The sequence below is a fragment of the Hippopotamus amphibius genome, chromosome 2 (assembly GCF_030028045.1).
Source record: "Hippopotamus amphibius kiboko isolate mHipAmp2 chromosome 2, mHipAmp2.hap2, whole genome shotgun sequence".
Classification (NCBI taxonomy): Eukaryota; Metazoa; Chordata; class Mammalia; order Artiodactyla; family Hippopotamidae; genus Hippopotamus; species Hippopotamus amphibius.
Window position 1 is genome coordinate 51554790 of NC_080187.1, and position 24074 is coordinate 51578863.

General features: G+C 34.9%; 1 protein-coding gene across 2 annotated transcripts in view; it reads right to left on the reverse strand.

The window, feature by feature from the left end:
• LOC130846387 (glycine receptor subunit alpha-3) overlaps positions 1–24074 on the reverse strand; it is a 190886-nt gene that overhangs the window by 54648 nt on the left and 112164 nt on the right. For both annotated transcript variants that reach the window (XM_057724600.1, XM_057724601.1), the window contains exons 4-5: positions 17430–17653; positions 5697–5779 (exon numbers count right to left, since the gene is read on the reverse strand). In XM_057724600.1, coding sequence (XP_057580583.1) covers positions 5697–5779; positions 17430–17653 — 307 coding nt within the window. The remainder of the gene's footprint in view (positions 1–5696; positions 5780–17429; positions 17654–24074) is intronic.

The window sequence follows — 24074 nt, forward strand, 5'->3', positions numbered from 1 at the left end:
TTCATTCTTATGCAAGTCATTGACAAAGTCTGCAAAAAGATCTCTGTTTTTCCTATTATTGTCCCAGCTTTTTGAACTTCTCATTAATTTATGATGAAATTAGCTATCCATATGGATTTCTTTTCATTCTCTTTTTTCAAATAAAGCTTTTGCTTGAGGTTCTTTTCTGATGCCAGATCAGTAGACCTGACTGGAAAAGACAGAGTAGATCAGGATTTTCCCAAAGTTTTGATGCAGACACAGTGTCATTTAATACCAAGTTTTTCTTTATTTCTTCTTTAAACAGAGTCATTTAGTACATGTGGCTGGTTTCCAGATATATAACTGCATAGTAGTGTATAATAATTTGTTCATCCATAATAATTTATGGTAATTTTATATTGTTATTGATTTTATTGCATTTCAGTCAGAGATTACATTCCATCAATGCACTGATTTCTGGGAATTTTTCAAAGCTTCCTTTGTAGCTTACCACATAATTTTTGTAAATGTTCTTGTATACTAAAAACAAACAGAACTATGAGTTTTCTCTCTACAAATTATTTAATGGTTTTGTTCATATATTTGTACTTGTATCTTCAAATAAATTATTGATAGATCTAGTTTTTCTTTTTTTTATTGGAGTATAACTGCTTTACAGTGTTGTGTTAATTTCTGCTGTGCAACAAAGTGAATCGGATAGATCTATTTTTAAAAATTGTAGTTCTGTCTGCTTTTGCTTTTTTGTTTGGAAGTTATATGGAAGACATTTTCATAATCACTATAGTTCAGTTTCTTTACCAACATGTTATCCAAGTGTTTGTATCTTGTGATTTTTTTCCTATAACTTTTTTTTTCTGATACTGAACTTACTACCCTGGATTTTTTAATTTTTATTTTATTTTTTGGCTGCATTGGGTCTTTGTTGCTGCGCAGTGCTTTCTCTGGCTGTGGCGAGCGGGGGCTACACTTCATTGCGGTGTGCGGGCTTCTCATTGCAGTGGCTTCTCTTGTTGCAGAGCACAGGCTCTAGGCACACGGGCTTCACTAGTTACAGCACATGGGCTCAGTAGTTGTGGTGCATGGGCTTAGTTGCTCCGTGGCATGTGGGATCTTCCCAAACCAGGGCTCGAACCTGTGTCCCCTGCATTAGCAGGCAGATTCTTAACCATTGTGCCACCAGGGATGCCCTACTACCCTGGATTTTTTAGACACATCTCTGATATGCATTTTTCTCTCTTCTCCAATTTTTTGCATGTTGTTTAAAAAAATTATTTAGTTGACAACATATTGTCACGTTTAATATTTGTTAACATCTAGCTTGGGAATCTATTTTGCTCTATGGATTTAAACCTTTGCATTGATTTTAATTATAGTAATATTGAGATCTATCTTTGCTCTCTTTCTGTGCTTCATATATACTACACACTATTTTTATTTCTTATTTTTCTCCTTTCCCACATTTCACTTGGTGAAACAGTAATTTTTAGTTATGTTTTGAAAGTTATTTATTCTGTTTTTATTCTTTGATGTTATCCTTAGCTCATAGTTATTTTTGTTTTTCTCATTAATTTCTATTGGAAGATTTCTCTTTCCCTGGATTTTCCCTGCATGTCTCTTTCTGGAAACATTCTTTTCCATACACTAGGACTTTTGTATCATTAAGGTTTTAAGTCTAAGTCATGCATGTACACTTTTAGGGGTGTGGGGTCATTGCTAGTTTAGAAAAAATATACTTTCCTAAGTTATTCACTCAATACTGTTCTTCCCTTAGTCATTTTCTCTTTTGTGCTAAGGGTAAGCTATTAACATACGCTTATCACTTTCAGCAGAATTACCATATTTGCATAGCTAAGTCCTCAACTAGTCCTTGAAGTCCTTCCAAACAGGGACATTTTTGTATTACCAACATATCATGTGGAATACATTAAGTACTTGATAGATATTTTTCAATTAGTGCTTAAATGAATGAACACTCCCCAGGCCATTTAGAACAGTCCTGACAAGTGATAAACTTATTAAACATTTATTGAATTTAAGAAAGTTGGATCATCACAGGCCATTAAGACCTTTGCCTTTGGCTTCCCTGGTGACGCAGTGGTTAAGAATCCGCCTGCCAGTGCAGGGGACACAGGTTCAAGCCATGGTCCAGGAAGATCTAACACATGCAGAGGAGCAACTAAGCCCATCTGCCACAACAACTGAGGCTGTGCTCTAGAGCCCTCGAGCCACAACTACTGAGCCCATTTGCCACAACTACTGAAGCCCCTGCGCCTAGAGCCCATGCTCTGCCACTGGAGAAGCCACTACAATAAGAAGCCTGTGCAATGCAACGAAGAGTAGCCCCCATCCCCTCGCAACTACAGAAAGCCCCACATGCAGCAACAAAGACCCAATGCAGCCAATAAATAAAAAATAAATAAGTAAATAAATTTATTTAAAAAAAAAGACCTTTGCCTTTAAATTATATTTCTTTTTGTTTGTTTTCTATGCCTCTAAATCCAATTTGTCTTCTTTTTCCCCTTTGCTGTCAGAATTTATTCAACATTAGATACTAAGTTTCTTACAGCATTTCCTTTCCAGTAGGTTGAACTCTCAAATCTTTCGTCATTTTAAGCCACTATTTAAAAACAAAAAAGATGTGAGTACCAGCTCTAAAAGAGTTTAAGAAAAACACCTTGAAGAATTGACTTCAGTAGCTTCTACCTTGACAGTTTTTTCTTAGCATCTGCTAGAAGAGTTTAACAAACAATATCTCTATTGTGAGCTAAATTAATTTCTAATAAGAGGACAGGAAGTCTTTAATGACTCAAATATGAAAGGGATACGTGAGGCAGTCTACTCACTCCTGATAAAGGAACTAAGAAACAAGGCAGAGGTAGCAAGAGGCTTTGCGTTCCCACGTTGAGTTTTTGATTGATTTGGAAATGTTCTGGGAAAGGCAAGAACAAGAAAGGTCTTGTTACATGAGCATTTGGATCTGTGAAATAGCCCAGGATGCTTTCCTTATTCTACAGAAGTCCAGTGACTCAGCTATCCTTAAGCACTGTGCTCTCTCCTCTGTAATAACTAACATTCAGGGAATTAAGGATTTCACTTGCTGCTACCGCTTGCTCATCATGTTCCCCCTTTTTAAAAACACTGTTTGGGATCCAGCTTTGACCCTCATAATTCTAATCACATTTGTCTTTGTCATCAATAAAAATGACTTTTTTCCCAACTACTTAAAAAAAAACCCCACACACTTCATGGCATTTGATGTTATTAAACAGGTCTCCTCAGCTGCCCCTTCTCTTTTGAGATTGCATGATTGCAATTTTAATTTGCTATCAATGACAACCCCTTGCCTGGAATTCCTTCCAACAATCTCTAAGTGGAGGACTTTCTTAAGGGTTGGTTCTTCTTTGTGTGTTTGTTTTCATCTCTGCACTTTCTCTTTCAGAAATTTCATCTTATTGTTGAACCACTCTGTAGATGGCTGTTAATAGCACATCTTCAGTTCTAACTCCTCCCTTTGGCTTTATAACTAAATTTCCCTAACCTCAAATATATTAAGATTGGATTTAGCAACATTCCCTTCAACATTTACTTCTGATTCTATGTTTTCTTTCTCTGTCAGTATTTCCAAAACGATTCTACCTATCCAAGCTCTTTAGCTCTGACTCATCAGCGCCCAGAGCCTTTGCATCCGCTTTGTATTGAAGTGAATGAGAAATGGTGGAATATGCACCCTCAAAATACTCCACTTTAGCACAAGGGTTATTTTGAGTTAAAGGCACCCAAAAAACAGCAGATATAAGAAGAATATTCTAATCTCCCCTTTTCTTCCTGAAAACTGTAGATAAAAACTCCCATGTGAAAGATGTGCTGCCCGTACTAGGAAAAAAGAAATATTCTTCAACAGGGGATCAAGGCCGAGAGAATTCTGTACAAACAGACCTTGCTAAAATAATTCTCATCTTCCTTTAGCTTCCCCACACAGTCTAGTTACTTTTCCACAATTGCTTCTCTTTGTTCAACCTGGTATAAAAGCATTTAGGTTTTGCCACTTCCTTGACTATTCTTTTCCTTATGACGGATCCCACATCTCATATAAAACTTACATTAAATACATTTGTATTTTTCTCCTGTTACTCTGTCTTATTTCTGTTTAGTTTTCAGGCCCAGCCTGAAGAGCCTAAGAAGATAAAGATAACATTTTTGCCTCCTCTACAGCATCAGCCTGTACTGTTCCTTCCTTCCACACTGTTCCTCTTTGTCCCTAGTTTTATTCTTTCTGTTGGAATATTACGAAACCTTTTTAAATAACCTTGGTTCACCTGGCTGAGAGAATCTTTAAGAGCATGATATTGACCAACTCATTTTCTTGCTCCTACATCTTGAACAGTTCCTCACTGTTAGATAGCATCCAGCATCCTTGGTTTAGCAATTAGGGAACCAGTCTGACTTAGGCTAATTTTCACACGATTTTTTTTCTAGAGACTTTCTCGTGTACCTAATTTTGCAACCAAGATACCTGTCCTCCAAATGCCTTCCTGTTAGAAATCACAGCTGGGAATCTTGTATCACTCCCCACCGCCTCCCCCCCATTTTTATTGATAAATAGCTCCCCCAAATAAAACTAGATTTTTATTTTCCTTTCATGTAATTTAGTAATTTGTCCATGGGTATGATCAATATTTAAGAACTACTTACAAAAGTAATGTACTTAAATTTAACAAGCAAGTGATATTATTAGAGAAAAATGTATTTCCACTTCCTTACTTTAAGAGAAACCCAATGTGGAGAGTGGGCTACATCCCCCCACGAAGTAGGCACGCCATCTAGTGGCAGCTATGCCGCGCTAGACACCTGGCCGCTGAGGCCTGAAAGTCTGAAGATCCACCTGTAAATTTTTCTCAAGGAATGTGTCAAACAGACATTTTTTATTCTTGATATAACACAGTATCACGAGAAAAATATTGCATAACGCTTACTTTTTGTATGGCATTAAACACTGAAAACCAATTGTTTGGGCTGATTGTATAAATAAGTTCAGAGAAACAGGAGGATCTGAAAATTTTTGTGTATTAACATTCAATCCATGATGCACACGGATCCACTTTGAAAGAAGAAATTTAAAGAAATGCCTATAAGCTTGGATAAATCGCTGATAAAGTGTGAGAAATGTCTTTTCTCCTGAGATAACACATAACACAGCCAGCAATGTACTCTGAATAAATACTGAGGGGGCGGCAAAACGGTTCAGAGTAAACAAAGCCTTTGAAGTCAGATGTTTTGCTGTTATCACCTCCATAAATTGGGGCAAAATCACTCAAAGTGACCATTTTCATATGTGGAAACATGGGAAGAACAACATCTTTGTTGTGAGTTTGAGAAATAATATATTCAAAATGCTTGGACTACAGCAGGCACTCAATAAAAAAGGTAGTTTGTCTTTAATGTTTATCATCCTTTTTATCTTTGATTTGTATAAAGTGAATAGCTGTTTTTCAAGCTTAAAAACTCTTATTTCTAGTCCTGAATTTCTTTATCACAGTATAGAGTGCATGTGTTGATAGACATCATTCCTTTCCATACCAGCTAGAAGATAACACACCTATTTAGTAAATGTCAGACAAAAACAATGACAAAATAAGTTATCTATATGATCCATTAAATATACATCTACTCTATTTTTGTAAAGTATTTAGAAAAGGGAAGTTTTTCCTACTTACAACTTTCCAGTTGCATTATACATGTTTGTACATCCATTGGAAAATTCTTGAGATCCATTGGACAGGAGAGTGTTAATGTCAATCTGAAAGAATTCAAAGTAACCATTTTAAAAGGAAATTTATAATATCATATTAATATTCTATTGTTCAGGGTACAACTGGGAAACAATGTTGCTTGGTGGTGACTAACATCTTCTCAAATAAAATTTGCTCCAGCTTGGGTATGTTATTTACTGCAAAACAACTGTATCCTTTTACATAAATCTTGTTTGGGGGGAAAGAAAAGCTGTATATATAAACATGCAATCATGTTTATTTACTTACCTATTTATGTTTTCCTTTAGAGAGAGCTATAGATGTCTAAGAGACCCTTAAAAAAGATATTTCAGGGTGAGTTTTATAACATTAATACCAAAGGCCAAAAGGCACACTTTCCCCAAATCACAGGGACAGCATACTTGAGGCAGCAAGTAGATCCAGGGTTTGGAGTATGAATGTGAAAAGGCTGGGTGCAGGGAAGCAATTTTGTTTAACAACTTTCATCATCTTTGTAACTACAATGAAGAACTTCTCAGTGAACATCCAGAGGAAAAAACTCTGAATCTGGAGGACTCTAAAATTCTCGGTATTAGAGAGGGCTTCCCTGTCGTGGAACTAGAGCATATCACCAGATCTTATCAGGCCTACGAAATAGCCCTCTCGAATATGTGTGATACAATTCCATGCTCACCAGACAAATTTCTGATGTGGCTTCCCACAAAAGTGAGATGACCTGATGGTGGACCTCGGCATTCCACCTACTTTTTCCCGTTCCAAAAAGTATTAGTATGTCAGCATTCCAGATAATCCACTACTCTAGAATGTTTTTTTTCTTCAAAGAGTATATTACTGAGATATCTTCAGGGATTACCAAGAATTTGTAGTTTCCCAATGTGAGCAAAAGAGGGCCAGATTCAAATAAACCCAAATTTATTCAAACGAAGTTCTTTTCTGAGAACGCTCTAGCCAGCCCCTTTTATTGAAAGTTTTCCCACTGAAATGCAGTATGGTAGTGGGCATCTAGGCTGAGTCATTCACATAAACTTTATAACCAGAGAGTTTATGGTCTCAGATCACTTCATTTCATTCTGTTTCAGTTTTCCCATCTCCAAAAGGAAGATAATAATAGTACCTACTCTGGAGACATGCTGTGAGCAACACATGAGTTAACGCATGTAAAACGCTCAGTCGAGTGCTTCACACGTGGGAAACACGCAATCAACACTAGTTATGAAGGATTACTAGTACATTCTCCCAACCCCAGGCTTCCCCATCTCCTCCTCCCCCAAATTACACAGGATGCACACAAAGATGGCTGAATTAAATCACTTACATAAAAAAAAACTACTTAAGTTTGAACAAAAAATAGCCATCAGCTCTACTAAATGCAACCACATTCTCCAAAGTGGCATTTTTATGTGGCCCATAGACACAAAGTTATAATGATGTATGTTTTACAGTGAATACTCTTGGTGGGGTCCCAGTGACATCATGTGAGAGACATAAACAGACAGATGTGAAGCTGCTCAGTTTTTAAGAATCCCAGGGGATCATTTGACAATTCATTCAAGTCAGAGTCCATAGCACACTAAAAGAATTTGCACCTCAAGAGCAGTTTTCTCCCAGCTCAGCTAGGTTAAGTGATCCTGTAAGTGTGATCTTGTCCATTTGCAAAGTTCTCTCTTCAAAAGGCAATCGTAAAATCAGCTGGACACAGTGTTCTATGTCTTGTGAAAGGATTTATTAGAAGTGTATGCACAAGTACATTTTGAACATACACCAATTAATTTTCCAAATATCCAAGGCTCTCTGGCCAGCCAGTTTCAAATGTGGGCTTAGAGAATTAATTCTGTGGCCTTTTGCATGGGAGTAAATAGCATTCTCAAAATCTTTTCCAGGTCTCACCCTGCATGTGAGGTCAAATTCATACCCTAGCTGTTTTTCTGGCATAAAAAAAAAAAGACATTACATAATTCTTAAAAAAAAAAAGACCATTGGAAGAAATTATTTGGCAAAGGAAAACACTGTTTTTAGAACTTCTGTCATAAATCATATCTTGAAAAAAAATCTATTTATTGATTTTCTTTTTGTTTAAGGTATAATACAATTGCTTCTTTAACAGCACAGGGATGAAAAAAATGTGTCACCCTCGTGAATGCGATTCTGAATTTCTTTATCAAAACATTACATATAAATTAAAGATTTGTCCTGACCACATCAAAAGAAAACTAAATCAAGAGGCAATTAATCGCATTCTACTGTTTTGGAAATATCTTCTTATGTAAGAGAGGACAGAGTTCTCTTTTCTGAGATAAGACATAAACAGGATGTGCGTTTTTTAAATTTTCCCCTTAAAAAGTCTGGGCTTAGTGAAGTAGTAATGTTAAAAAAAGATGATTATAATCTATGAAAAACAATTCACCTCATTAAAATCAAGGTATTACCCATTTGCAAACAACCATTGCCCAGAATATGCTATCTCAACCATTAATTGAAGTATTAAAAAAAAAAAAAAGAAAAAGAAAGGCTTTCTGATTCCACTTTAGGCTCCTTATGCAAATGATAAGTATTTCATTAGTTTTTAATATTTCTAAATTTAGTGTTATGAGAACATTGGCCTTTTAACTATCAGCTTTGAAATATTATCTGTAATATCACTGTAGGTAATATACCTTTTGCTTTCTATGTGGTAGGCACTATTTTAAATACTTTATATCTGTCTCAACTCATTTATTTCTTAATATGAATTTATAAGACAGGTAAGCTGCATTACCTTTATTTAGTGATGAGGAGATTAAGAGGTTAACTCACTTGATATTACAAAGCAGAAGTTGATAGAGCTGAATTAGCAGCTCTGGGTGTCTAGCTGTCCATTCTATGCTCCTAACCTTTAAGTCTACTGCCTTTCAAAGGCATCAGAACATTTTTCATGAAAATGAGTTATCTAATTAATGACTTTTAAAATATGTATTTCTATAACATGAAAAATGATGTTTCATACATTATTAGTTATTAAATTGAAAGTAAAACATACATACATGATTCTTCAAAAAAAATCAGTAATTAAACCTTAGAGACTATAAGGAATACGCCCATGGATTTTACATATTTACTTGAGTGATTTGATATTTTGTCATGAATGATTCTATAAAGTGTAAATAACTCTCAGAAGAGGTTAGATTGTGGAACACTAGGAGGAAGACTGGAACTAGCATTCTCATTGGAGTTTTTGTTGTCATCTGATTATAGAGATGATCGTAAAGCTTATTAACCCACCACAGTGCAATCTCAGTATTGTTGATGGTCCCTTCAGGAAACTGATATAAGCCATGGATCTCTTCAGAAAAATATACATAATCACACACATGCAAAATTTTCCTTACAACCTATATTTTATGGCATTGTAAATCAATTTCCCTTGAATAAACAGCATCTTAAAAAGCATCTATTAAGGGACTTCCTAGGTGGCGCAGTGTTTAAGAATCTGCCTGCCAATGCAGGGGACACAGGTTCGATCCCTGCCCCTGGAAGATCCCACATGCCGCGGAGCAACTAAGCCTGTGTGCCACAACTACTGAGCCTGTGCTCTAGAGCCTGTGAGCCACAACTATTGAGCCCATGTGCTGCAATTACTGAAGCCCACACACCTAGAGCCCATGCTCCACAACAAGAGAAGCCACCACGAGAAGCCCGCGCACCGCAATGAAGAGTAGCCCCCACTCAGCAACTAGAGAAAGCCCGTGTGCAGCAATGAAGACCCAACACAGCCAATAAAAAAAAAAAAAAAATCCAATAAATAAATAAATTAAAAAAAGGCATCTATTAAAATAAGTTTGCCTTGTCTATTTAAAAATTAATGTCTGTCGGAGTTCAAAAAATAAGTACATATTGTACAAGGAATCTTCAATTCTTTTCACAACCGAATTTCAAAGAAGGTGATTATATTTAGCTTAAGTAAAAGTTGAAATTGTGTTGTGATCTTTGACAAGTTGCTGTGCATGGTATTTTTGATGTAAAGTTTCTTCCTGGTGTTTGATGGTTAATGCAACAAAGCTTCTGCACTATAAGCAGTAGGGTTGGCTGTCCTGGTACATATTAGTAGTATCAGTAAACAAAGCAGTAGATAATATTTAACTGCCCATGATGTGTTTCCATTATTTTGTGGTGAGGATGTTACCATCCCCATTTCACAACTGATAAAACTGAGGCTTTGATAGATTGAAAATTTGCAAGAGTCCATAAATTTGCTAATTTATGGATTCTGGAAAAGACTTAAGCTTTTTTGGACTTTGTTTTCTCTTTGAAAAGATAAAAGTAAAAACTTGAGTGCTAATTGTATGCCTGGCACTATCTTAAGTGTTTTACATAGATTATTTCAAGCTCAAGGTAATTAGTATTTTCACCATTATGCATGTAAGAAAAACGAGCCTTTCACAGGTAAAGAGACCTGTCCCAAATCACAGCTAGCAAATCACAGATTTACCTCTTGCTGGGTTTACCAAGACTGTAGGGACCTGATGATACTTTCACCTGAGCCATTTCTCAGGGCTGTTTGTGTAGCTGCTAATTTTGAACAATGAGATAACAGTCCCTGGACAAAGAGAAGGCTTGCTTACAGTTTGCTATAAAAACAGTGGAGTCCCCAAACTTAGTGTTCCACAGCTGTGAGGCAGACCTGCGGTTGTGTTGTGTCCATCTGTGCCTGATGTATTGTTCGCATGAGACCTGAGGATGATGAGGAAGTTGGGCAAAGACGCTGAGGCTCCTTTGTCTCTGACCCTGGAGTCCTGTGTCTGTAGTCATCACTCATGAAATATTGGGTTTGCCAAAAAATTTGTTTGGGTTCTTCCACAAGATGTTACACATACATACACACAATACATAATAGGCTAACTTTATAAGTAGAATAAAATCAAATCCCAAACTTGACAATCTGGAGTCATGTGTCTTGCCCCAACACCCTCACTTGAAGAGCACTTCATTAAAAAATTATTAATATAATTCATGGATCTCATTTAGAAGTTCAGACAATTATAGAAAACATATCAAAATAAGCTGTACCTTTGCCCTACCCAGCCCTACCCCCAGTTCATTTCTAGCTCCTCAGAGGCAGCTTTCTTTAGATATTTGTCTGTGACTTACATTCATATATTTAAACTGCTATATTACACTTGATTTTTAAAATTTGTGAAGTCGTCTATTAATTTGCTACAAAGGAAAGTAAGAATTTACTTCCCTTATACCACACTCTGTGTACACTGAACTCTCCAACAGAATTAAAAATTTAGTTATGTAAACATTGAGTTAAATTAATTTGCATGTTTATGTGTTGTGAATATGTAATTATTATTCATGGTTAAGCTTAGCTGTTTGCTATAATTACAGCACTTGGTTAGCATTTTGTTTTCCCTAGTGTTAACAATTGTCTCATTTTAATAACCTCTTCAGTTTCTAGTCCCTACTATTGTTTCAAACTCAACAAACTCCCTGTCAGAACCAAATCCCTCTCAGTGATTAAACAGAGCAGGCAATGGATCAGTTCCTTGTTCTTCATGGAAATCTCTTTCTTTTTCTCACCTTTTTTTCTATTCAGATACTGAACCTCTATATTGATACTCTGATTTTCATATCCTTTCTTTCCTATTTTCTGTTTCTTAATATCTTGATTCTACTTCTTGGCAGATTTCTTCACTTCTTATTTCAAATACCCTACTGATTTTCTTTTGACTTTGGTTTACTATTTGCTCTTGCTAGGCTCTGAATGACTTCATTTCTCCTTTCCTAAAAGTCTCTTATTTAATTTCTGTCCAGAGATTTTTTTTTTTTAATGCAGGGTCTCTTCTGCTCCGTGAATTTTTTCTTCAGCCATTTCTTTCCTTTTTGTTTCTTTAATTTTCTTCTCTTTGCTCCTTATTCCCTCTGCATGTGTACTCTGGCCTCTGCTTCTTTTTTGACTATTGTTCCTCTTGTAGAATGTCCTCCAATGTCTGTTTACATTGAAGAATGAGTTAACAGTAAAAACCATATGGAGTTCAATTAGCAGCAGACGGTTCATTAAGCAATGGTCTTCACCGTACAGTGATTGCCCAGATCTTTCACTGGTGGTTCCCCAACTTCTAGATCTTCCCTTTTGGGCATTTTAGGGAGAACAAGGGTGTCACCACACAGTGTGCAGACTTCACAGAATCCTCATTTTCTTCATGTGAAACTTCACCACAGATGCAAGTTGTGCCTGGAGTCCCTACCAGAAGCTCTTGGCACAACTCATGGAGGTTTTCTGTCCTCCTGCTTTCTGCCCAGTTCAGAAGGCAAAAAGTTAGACCCTAGTCTGAGGAACACAGGCAAGAAAATCAGGAGAAAGGGCTCAGTGCAATTTCTGTGAAATTTATATCAACTCTTTATCTCCTTTCTAGCTCCATTTTCTTATTTATTTATTTAGGCTGCACCAGGTCTTCGTTGTGGCATGCGAGATCTTTAGTTGCAGCATGAGGGCTTCTTAGTTGCGGAATGCATGCAGGATCTAGTTCCCCGACCAGGGATTGAACCCAGGCCCCCTGCATTGGGAGCTTAGGGTCTTACCCACTGGACCACCATGGAAGTCCCTTAGTCCCCATTTTCTGAAGTTCTACCTGTCTCAAACTTGTAAAAGTTTGAGGATATTATTTTCTTCCTTTTGGGTTCCCCCACTTTGGCTTAGGTTTTGGTTATCTCTGTGAAGTCAGTTTTCACAAGTGCATTCATTTTTAAGTTTTCTAAAATATCTTGTCATCACTCATCTGTCACTATTTTCTTTCCCATTACTTTCATCTTCCTGTGTGTTAATGTCATTTCACTCCTTATTCAGTTCATTTCTTTGTTTTAGTGGCTTTAAGGAAGAAGTACAGAGAAATGGATAAGTTCAATAGGTCAGGTTTGCCAGGACATTCTGCTTCTTTCTTTGAACAAGCAGGAAAGCAGATCTCTCATGAAACATCACAGATGCTCCATTTGTAAATTGAACAAGATTTCTTTTTCCTAGCACAACTTTTGTTAACAAAGAAACTGTTTGCCATTTGAAAATTTCAAAGTCTTGTGAGATTTCCAAAAACAACTCACAAAAAAATGAATTTAGTCTTTGATCATGTGAGCCAGGATAGAGCAAACAAAAACTAGGAGCTGAGAGACATCATCTGTTCCGTCTGAACTCATACTGAAAGATGAAAGATGCAGTTCTGAATTATTCCATAATTTTTCTCAAAATATTAGAAGAAATGTGGGCAATTCATAATGGATGACACCATTTTCAAAGTCCAATAAGACTTGATGTAAACAGCCAAATAGCCATAATCATATAGGATACAATAGGATACACATATACACACACACACACAGACACACATGCATACACATTGTATTTCAATTCTATCAGTGGAAATCTTCTAGACATTATAATTTTGCAAAATGATTATTCTGTGCTACTTAGTGATATATTCTCACAACCTATGACACCCAAAATCTGTCTGAAATGAAACACTATCTTATAATTAAAAAATAAATTATACCTTTCACAAAGTCAAATTTTAAATTAGCAGGAAAAGAAGTAAACTTGCTTTATATATATTTGCACCCTGTCATGGATCCCCTGATAGCCATCACAAATCCACATCACAGAGGCGTCAAGGATCATGACTTCAGGTTAAAATCCTCTGTCACTTAAAGTATATGTATTTAATTCATAAGTAATACATAACTCTTACTGAAAAATTCAAACAACATAGACTTACATATAGTGACATCTACAGTTCACCTTTATTTCTACCCAAATTCTATGGCTCATTTCTGTAATTGGTATTCTTAACCATTGTGAGCATCCTTCTGCACTTCCTGTATGGAATTAGATGTATGTGTATCTATACATACACTGTTATGCTTAAATATATAGGATGTTTTAAACAAAAATAAACATGAAACATTTTTAACCTTAGAGATATTTTGGAGGCTTCTTGTGAATACATTTAGGTTTATCTCATGCAGAGTACGTCACAATATTGGGCTATCATTGTGTTCTGCCTTGTTCTTACTAGTGAATAGATAGGGTCTTTACTTTTGTTGCTATTTCAGTGGCGCAGTGGGCATCTTTGTAAATGTGTCTTGTGTACATGTGAACTCATAAGTAATGTAAATTCCTAGAAGCAGAATTGTTGAGTTAAAGGATCAGTGTATTTTATATTTTTATATATACTAACAGATCAATTGGCATATGTCTTGATATTAACTGTTTGGGAAGATGATCTGTTAGTATATATAAAAAGTCAATACAAAGGGTATTAGACAACACTGAATATTACATCTTGTTAAGTTCTGCCAATGTGTTTATGAAAAATGTTTTCTTATTTGTTACTTTTCATTTTCTCTTACATCAATGTTATAATTTTTGCTTCAACTGTCAAATATAATTTAGAAAACTCAAGAGGAGAAGAAAAGTATTATATTTGCTCATATTTCTGATGACAGTTTCCTTTCTGCCTTCTTGATGTTCCAACTTTTCTTCTTTTATTATTTCCTTTCTATTTATAAAACTTTCTTTTAGCTATACTTTCAGGAGAGGTCTACTTGTGACAAATTCTCTTAGTTTTCCATTATCCAAGAAGGTCTCAATTTCCCTTTCATTCCTGAAGGATATTTTCACTGGCTAGAAGATTCTAGGATGACAGTTCCTTTCTTTCAGCGCTTGAAAAATATGTCACTTCTTTCTGGTTTTTATGACTTCTGATGAGAAATTTGTTATCATTTCTATTGTTTTTCCCCTACAGATAAAGTGTTGTTATTCTCTGGGTGTTTTCAGGATTTTTATTTACTTTTCAGAAGTTTGTGTATGATGTAACTTGGTATGAATATCTTTGAGATTTAATTCAGTATCTTGAATCTGTAGTTTTATGCCTTTTTCAAAATTTATGCAAGTTTCAACCGTTAATTCCTCTAGTATGTTTTGTAGCTCCATACCCTATTCTGCCTCTCCATCTGAGACTCGGATGACACAAATGTTAGATCTTTTGTTATACTGCCACAGATCCCTGAGGCTCTGTCCTCCTCTGGCCCCCAGTCTATCATTTCTCTGTAATAGTGGGTAATTTTTTATTATTCTTAGAGTTCACTGATTCTTTCCTCTGTCCCCTCCATTTCTACTGAGTCCATCCACTAGGTTTTTATTTTAATTATTGTATTTTTTCAGTTCTAAAATTTTCATTTGGTTCCACTTTATATCTTCTATTTCTTTGCTGAGGCTTTCTATATTTTCATTTGTTTCAAGCATATTTGTAAGTGTTCACTGAATCATTTTCATCATGGCCACTTTAAAGTCTGTTGATAATTCTAGCATCCTCATCATCTTGATGTTGGCATCTGTTGATTGTCTTTTTTCATTCAATATGAGAACATTTTGGTTCTTTACATGGTGAATAATATTTGGTTGAAGCCTAGACATTTTTATATTATTTTATATTTTTTTAATTTAAACTTTCTCTTTGCACTGGCTTTTCTGACACTGCTCTGTCTGGGCAAGGGAGTGTGGGTGCTACCTTGTTGCTTCCAGGTAGAGGTGGAAGTCCAGTTCATATCCCAGTCTAAGATTTATAAAGAAAAAAATAATCCCATGAATTCATTTCCATGTTGTTTCTTGGGTTCCAAAGTCCTTACTCAGTCAATCTTCTTATGTCTACCATTGGGAGTCTCCCCAAGTTTGTGATATATATTGTCTCTAGGGCTTTTAGTTGTACTTGGCAGAAGAAATAGGGAAAAATACATCTGCTCTATCTTCTCACTATCTTTTAGAAAAGTTTATTTTGTGCTTATTTTTCTAAAGCATCACAAAATTATTACACATCCAAAGTCTTCAATGGTAGAATATTTAATATTCTAAAGGAGAGGCCTTTAAAGAAAACTGCTGTACATTACGATACTGCAAGTCTAATGGATTCATACAGTAGCAGGACCTAGATGAAAGGGGACATTACAGAAACTGTCTCTTACCATATGGAGAGGTGATCCATTCTGAACGTTTATGGTTTCTCCCCTTCTTGTAGCTAATACAATTCTCAATTGCCACCCCATATGTCCACCCACCCCCTCTTCTGCTGTAAAGTGAAAACTCTAAGTCTTCAAGGAGTAAAAATATATTAAATGTCCCACCTTGCTGATACCTATTTGTGAAATACCACACAACTCACTATCTTTTGATACTTATGCTTTTTAGTGATTTTCCAAAAAGGTTCCAAATTCTTTTGCTTAGATCTGGGATTCACCATTAAGCTATTCATTCATATGGGAGCACAGGGCTTAATTAGTGAATGAAATCTGAAATCTTCCTTTACGTATTATGTAGCAATTAATAGTTCAGGATTATATTAACACATATTAGCTAGTTTTCAGAAATCTGATGAAAGTGGCAGTTCACAATAGAGTGATGTCACCTTGTCATTCTTAGGAAATGATAAATGTATTGAAAAGAAATTTGTTCACATGAAATAAAAAATATGAAAAACAGATATAATAGACGAGGATAAAGAGATTAGCATTATTTATAAAACCACTTTGTGGAAAAAAGTTTTCAAAATTACTAAGCTACTAAGATTAAATTTTCATTCCTGTTATTTCTATTTTATACTACTACCTGGCAAAAATAGCAACTATCCCTGATATTGCGGAGATGAACTCAAAATCAAATACACCCATTCCTGATAAGAAGAAAAGTCAACAAAAGGGAAAATAGGGAGGTCAAATCTAAGGAATTAATATTCAGGCTACAGTTCCAATATTAAGTTATCTTGATACCTTTAAAACAGTTACTGGTGATAACAAATATTTCTGAAGTGGTTGTCTATTGCTAGAAATAGAGCATAATGTCTCTTCTAAGAAATGTGACATGAATTCTGGTCCTAACTTCCTGTTTCTTTTTTTTTTTAATTGAACTGTGATAAAAATAATCATGGAAAATTTAAGATAACCATTTTATTTTAGAATATTTAGAATAGTTTTCAGGTGGGATACAAATCAAGTAGATTAGTGTAGCTGTTTACTGAATTTATACCTGTTTGATATTAAATGAACAGCCAAAGTTGAATGAATTTTAAAAGTTCAACTGTCAAGAAATATTATTGTCAGTGTTTATATTTTGGTATTATTGTTATGTTTTGGTATTAGCTTTAAAAAGTTACATGGTCTTCGGAGTAATGTATGATAAATAACTAAAATTTAGGTAAGATCTTTTTCTAAAGAATCCACAGAAACTCAAGGGCATCTTAAAAAATACATACACCTGATAAATAATTTATGGGAAATGGATCTCAGACAAGCAAACCTAAATATTTCTTCACATATAAATATTTAAAGGAAGTATGAATACATAAAAATACAATCACAGCATATGATTCAAGCTATGTTCAATTTGCCTTTAAACCACCTGCCAACTTGCCTTATGTAAGGACCTGGGCCATTTGTTAAAAAAGTGGATTTCCAAGAATTACACATAGTTTCTGGATTTGGAACTTGGTGTCTTATTGTTGATTAAATATATTTAGGACATGGTATATTAGAGGAACTTAAGTGGAACAATGAAAGCACTTAACCTAAAAATTTCAAACACTTACTAAAAACTAAAAAAAAAAAAACCCGGTTACTCTGTTTCACTGAAATCAGGGATTTAAGCCTATGGCTCACCTTATTGAATAAAGAACATTCCCATTCTTGAAAATTCTTAACAATTTGTTGTCTGTAGTCACTTCATGAAAGTTGGCTCCCTTTTCATTGGCAAAGAACAAATCAGGTTTCCAAATGGAGTCCAACATGGAAGGGTCTAGGTCTAAGGAGTCATCAGGATATTCACTATAGGCAAGACGAGGATCGTTCCATTTCTGACGAAGAAAGATATTCACTCTGTAATCCTGTGACAAAAGAAAGAAAGGGGGGAAAAAGCCTGCTTTAAAAAGTTTATAATTGTATGTGTTGGTCTTTGGGCTTCTCTGAATTACGGCAAAAGCCACTGACATCCTTGTGAGCTTTCCATATTCCTCAATCCTCACTCGTTACCACCAAGAGTCATTTCTAGTTCTGAGGCTTTGCGCATGTTTTTCATGATATATACCTCCAAAGAAAAGGCCACAGAACAGCCCAATTTTCTCATGCTTGTATTTTGCTGTTCCATTAAAATTTTACTCTCCTGGCTTGTCAGAATAAAATATTGGATTGCTATTAGACACTGGAATAAAATATTTTGAGCTTTGCATCTATTTTTTAGAACCATTTCTTTTGGTATGTAACCATTAGCATCCAGAATGCACTTAGTGAAATTTTCTTGAAAGCTGTGTAGTTTGTAGAAATGAATGTATGTACTTCTTTACAATAAAGACACATTTTCTCATACCTAATATAACATAAGCTCTATGAAACTGGTGATTTGGTAAAAATAAGAGGTGGTTTTGGAATAATAAAGGAACGTTATTGCCAGTGATCCTTTAAGATTCGACTTATGAGATTTCCCAATTAGACTCTTCACAGTTAAGCTCAAAGAAGAGTCAATGATTCCAATCAAATTCTTGCTCACAATTTCCAGACTAATGTATAAAGTGACAAAGATTGACAGCCATCTGTATGTGTGGTATTTGTACACAGTATATGAGTAAAAGCACTGTCTCTGACTTTAGAAATACAATTTTCCCCTTAGACTTTTGAAATGAGCAAATAACACTCAAACTTCATTACAAGCATAAGTGAACATTTTAAGAAAGCTTCATTTCCATGGAAAATAGCCAAGGCTGGAGATATTCAGAAAAACTGAATAACAGTTTTCATCTACTTTTACATCCCTTGAACACCAAATTACCAGTCATCAGAACAGAGTAACCAAGCAATTACAAAGAACACTTCCATAATATCAGACCCATAGATTGGTTATCTTGCAAATGGGTCAAATTCAGTGTGTAGTGAATGCTACAAATGTATATGTTCTCTTGATCATTATTTGTGCACTGAGACCCCTATCTTCTAACTGTAACTGAGGTTATATACCAGATAGTATTTTTTTTCTGCCTGCTATGTGCCCCATGTGTTTCCCAAAGTGACAATGGAGCAGAGGTCACTTCAGCTTTCTACCACAAAGCTCACGATAATGTGGAAATCTCACCAGCCACAAGGATCTGCAGAACAGGTAAATGGGGATACATGAACAAGCTTCTACCAGCCAAGGACCGGGTCATCCTCTCCTAGACTAGGGTCCAGAGCCCCAAGAAGCACAGCTCTGTGGCTGATGGCCAGTTCCTGCATCCCTTGCTGTCTTGGAATCTGTGCATCCTTCCTAACTACCACCAAACGCATCAGTGATTGGACTAAAGTCAGTTTCTCTCAGCCTGACCTCTAGGGGAAGAGTAAAGCAAGACAAGTTATAATGATACCTGCCAGGAAAAATAACTGACTAGTATAGAATTTCCTTTTGAACTGATTCTTAAGACATATTTTTAAAAATGAAGTATTTTTATGCTGTAATTAATTTATTGATCAAGAACACTCTGTGAGGCTAAAATAAAAGAACTTTTAAGCTTCAGTATATGTGATAAAATTTGGTTGGCTCGCCTCATCTTTATGTGATTGGTTTAGTGATAAACTTTATAGATACAGTCTCGGGTCTTCCAGGAACACTTTTTGCTCCAAAAATGAGCTGAAAAAAGACATCAAGTGGCCTTCAGTTTCTGTTTCTAAATCACACAAGAAAAACATCGACTGTCACCTGGCCAAATGTTATCCTGTATCCATTGTGCTCGTCTGTGAATAACCAGAACTATCTTTGTTTACTAATGTGTTTCAGTCTTTGGTTTAGGGCCAGGGTCCAAAGGAAAACTGAATTATGACCCTTCCCTGAAAACCCAGAAACTTAGATTTTAACAGTCCTCACAATTTGGGTTTTGACTTGCCTGCAAATGAACGTTGAGAAGTTTCCCTATCAAACAATCAAATTCAACTTTTCGAAAATAAACTTTCAAGCCTAAGGCCTCATAGCTGGTGTATCCCATTTATGCTCAGGAACCGATTAATTAGTTTTGAATCCTGATCATACGTGAAAATGTGCAAAGAAAAGGGCATAACACAAGATAGTTAAATAATACCACTCTAAAAGAAGTCCTTGTAACTCAATATGAAATAGCTTGTTTATAATAAAAGACCATGGACCAAAGAAGGAAACAGTTTGCAAAATGGAGACTAATAGATGTGTATGCAGCATATGAAAAAAAATGTTAAATGGACTTACTAAAGCCAGTTTAAAAAATTCAGTCATTCCTTGGATATACTTAAAAGGCTAAGTGGGTTTTTTTGTTTTTTGTTTTTGTTTATTTATTTATTTTTATTAACAATGTTGTGTTAGTTTCAGGTGTGTTTTACTAACAGAATTGTCCCTGTTCGTCTGGGCTACGCTTCTATAAGGGTGAAAATGTAGAAAGGTTATATGTGAGTAAAAAAAAGAAAGACAATAATAAATATGAGATAATACATCATGAGAATGAAATCAATATTTGTATCTCACATTTCTAAAATCTACCCATGTATTGAATTCATTCATAAGTCTTATAAAGCAGCTGAATTGACATTTGTAGATATAAAATCATAATATTTTAGGACAGGGACATTAATGATTCTTTTTATCTACAAACTTCTTTTGTAGCAATACACATTTTTGCAAATCTTTCAGAAGTTAATTTTATTTTTTCATCATTTTTACGTTACATAATTAATGAGTTACTTTTAAATGTTTTATCAGTGTATTATTAATACTGTACACCAGTGATAGAAATTTAATCATTATTTCATAATATAGAAAGACTAATTTTGACATTTTGGAAGTCAAAATTTATTATTATTATTATTATTATTAAAATAGAGTGTATCACACTATTCTAACTACTTCAAACTAATTGTGTAGGAAAATATTCTGTTGAACAAGTAAAATATATATCATGTTTTGATTTGAAAATAAGTATGCATTAAAAAGTGGTTTAAATTCCATCTGCATATCACATAGTAAATAATAGAACCACACTACATTTTCTGACCTAGTACTTAAAATTCTTACATTATGAAGTACAAATAAATAATAATTCTATTAGGTGAATATTATAATGATTAATATACCAGGCTCAGACGTAAGTCTCCTTGGGATCAAATGTCAGCTCTCCCAATGAATAGCTTTCTAATCTCCCTGCACCCTGTTTGTTCAACTGCGAAATAGGGATGATTATAACAGCACATCCTCTGATAGGATTCTTGTGAGCATTGGATTGATCCACATAAGTACTTAGAACCAAACTCATTAAATGTTAGACCCTCAAAATTAGAAGCCATATTAAATAGAAATTTGCTTGTATTTTCTATTTCTAAATTAGTTTTGAAGTACTAGAGGCATATTTATTTAAATTTTTAGGATAATTAAATTTGCCATAGAAGAATATGGGACAGAAAATTGTAATGTTGAAATCTGGTGGGTAATATCTTTGAAAATTTCCAGAACTATTATGAAAAGCTTATCCCTGACTTCTGTATTTCAGCATTTCTCCATTTTTATATTTTCTGTCTTCATTCAATTGCCCGTCCTCCCTCTTTATGTATAGACATACCTACCTATATGTATTTTCTTTGAGGATATAAGGCCCTTTTCCATCATAGTAAATACAGCTGTTCACATTTTACTTTGTGCCAGATTATACTAGGTGCTTCATAGATTACTTCTACAATCCTCATGACAAATCTGTGAGGTAGGTGTGATTATTAGGTGTGCTTAGCTTCACAGAAGTGGAGAATGGGACACAGGTACATTATGTAACTTCACCGGGATTACAGAGCTAATAAGTGACAGAGCTATAATCCAGACCCACAAATTCTGATTTCAGAGTTTTAACAATACACTGACAATGTGATACACGACAACTCATGATTGCCCTGTATGCAAACCAAACATTTTATAAACTAACACAGATTCTGTTTATGTGGTTTATGGTGGGGTTTTTTTTTGGTAAGGAATTTGGGGATTTACTGATCAACTTGCTCCCTGATGGGAAATTACAAGCACTAAACTGAAGTGTTCCCAGATTAAATCTAACAGTTGCCAAGTTGTCATTTCTCTGTAACAGGTACCCTGGTGGGAAACCAAATTTAGTAGAAAGTACAACCCTATGTATGAGCTAAAATGACATATAGAATATTATTTTCATCTTTTGGTTTACAGGGACACATAGGATTGTTAGAAACTAACTGAAATGATCAAGTCAAAAAAAAGTAGAGAGAAATAATCACCTAAAGTTAACAAAGAAAGTTAAGTGCTTCTCTTCTCTTTGGTCCATAATTCAGTTAATTTTTAAATTCCCTAGTGCTTTCAGGCAATTTCTAATCCAGTAGCTAAACCTACGGCGAACCTCTACCCCCTTCCTTTTCTCCCTGCCTTCTCACTCCCACATTTCTGCCCTTTCCTCTCTTCCTTGTCTATTCTTCTCTCTTTCCTTGTCTCTGCCTCCCTTTCTCCCCCTCCCCTCCCCTCCCCCCACACATGTGCATGGCACACCCATCTGCACTGCCTCTTTAAAACCTGCTGCCAAATTATTATTTTGTTGTTGTGTGCAGGTGTTTTTACATTGTATTGTCACAGATCAAAGAAAATAGATATCTACAGTGCTATCACTGTTGATAGCTTGACACCTTTGTTTTCTCTTTTCTTTTTCCTACACATTTTCACAGAGTTGAAATTCTATCATACCTGTGATTTTGCATCTTTCTTTCATTTCACTTAATGTATTTTATGAATTTCCTGGTATTCTTCTTAATCACCACTCCAGTGGCTATATGTTACATTTTTCTTACACAAATATTTTTTCATATGATTGAATAGGGTCTAGTGCATATGGAATTATGCAATTTGTGAAAAACTTAAATGTGTTCATTTCTTTTCAATAACCAAATATATTTTTGCTTTATGTCTCAATAAGTCTGAGCAAGAATTAGGAGTATAAAGTATTTCTAAAAAAGAATATGCCAGGCATATAATCAAAGGTAATATATCTAAAACAAGACTCTTTGAAAATGGTACTGTAAAAATAATCATCACAAAATAGCACAACAATAAACACCAAGTAGAGTATTTTTCCTGGACCACTTGGATGCTTTCCAACTGATTGTATAAATTTTCATCTAAAATGGGGTTTGTAGTGGCAATTATCATGTCTTTCTTATTTATAATTTTATTTAATGACAATGATTTTACAAATTCAACATTCAGTATACTAATTAATCTTTTGAAAAGGATGCTCTTTCCCAGGTTAAAGAATTCAGTTTCCACCCCTATTTTTAAAGTTGTTGATGATGCTGTTGAAGCTGGTGTTAGGAAATGTTTCTTAACCTTATTAAATTATTGGAAATTTATTTAAGTCATGTGATTTTTAACTTGATATGAATTTTGCCCCAGTATATCATTATTCAGTTACTTTCTGTAAAAAGTAAGCTGTGAATACCTAATGGTACATGCATGTATTGGAGCACGTGTAAATTTAAAAGTTGAGACAGATTATATTTATTTTAGCTAAAAACTCAACAGAATTTATTCAAATTAAAAATATTAAAAGATCAATGTTGTTATTTCATAATTAAACAATTTTTAAAACAAACAAACAAAAAGATCAATGTTATTCTCAAAGTTATTTAGCGTTATGCAGCAAATGTTTACTTATCATATATTGCCAACCTGGAATTTATTTAGTGTTGCTAATACAATATTGAAAGATAATCTCTGCTCTCCAATTGCTCACTATATTTTAGAAGATAATTTGTAAACAGACAAATTTTTTTTTTTTGCTTTACACTCTTGTACCAGTTTTTGAGGTACACCAAAGTCAATCAGCTGTGACAATTTTTTTTTACACTGTAAGTGCTATGTTGGAAGCATGTACAGCAAGCTATGGAAACACAAAGGAAGGGTAGCTAATAGGGACCAAAGTGGAGAGGTTGCGGAAGACTTCCTGAGGAAAATCTAATTGGGCTTGATCTTCAAAACAACAACAAAAATTTAGCTGGGCAAACATTGGGGCCATAACAAAATGTGTCCTATAAAATATTGGACAGAAAAACCGCAACAACTGTATTTTTGTATGATTAATACAGGAATTTGGCTGAACTTTAATATTATAATTTATTATTTATTTCATTTGCTATTTATTGAGCACCTTCTGTGTAGCAGGCAGTGTTCTGAGGGTTATAAAGTTGAATTATGCATTGTGTCTGCCACCTGGAAGCAAACAGTCTGAATGAGAAAAGGGGATGGAACACAGCATGAAT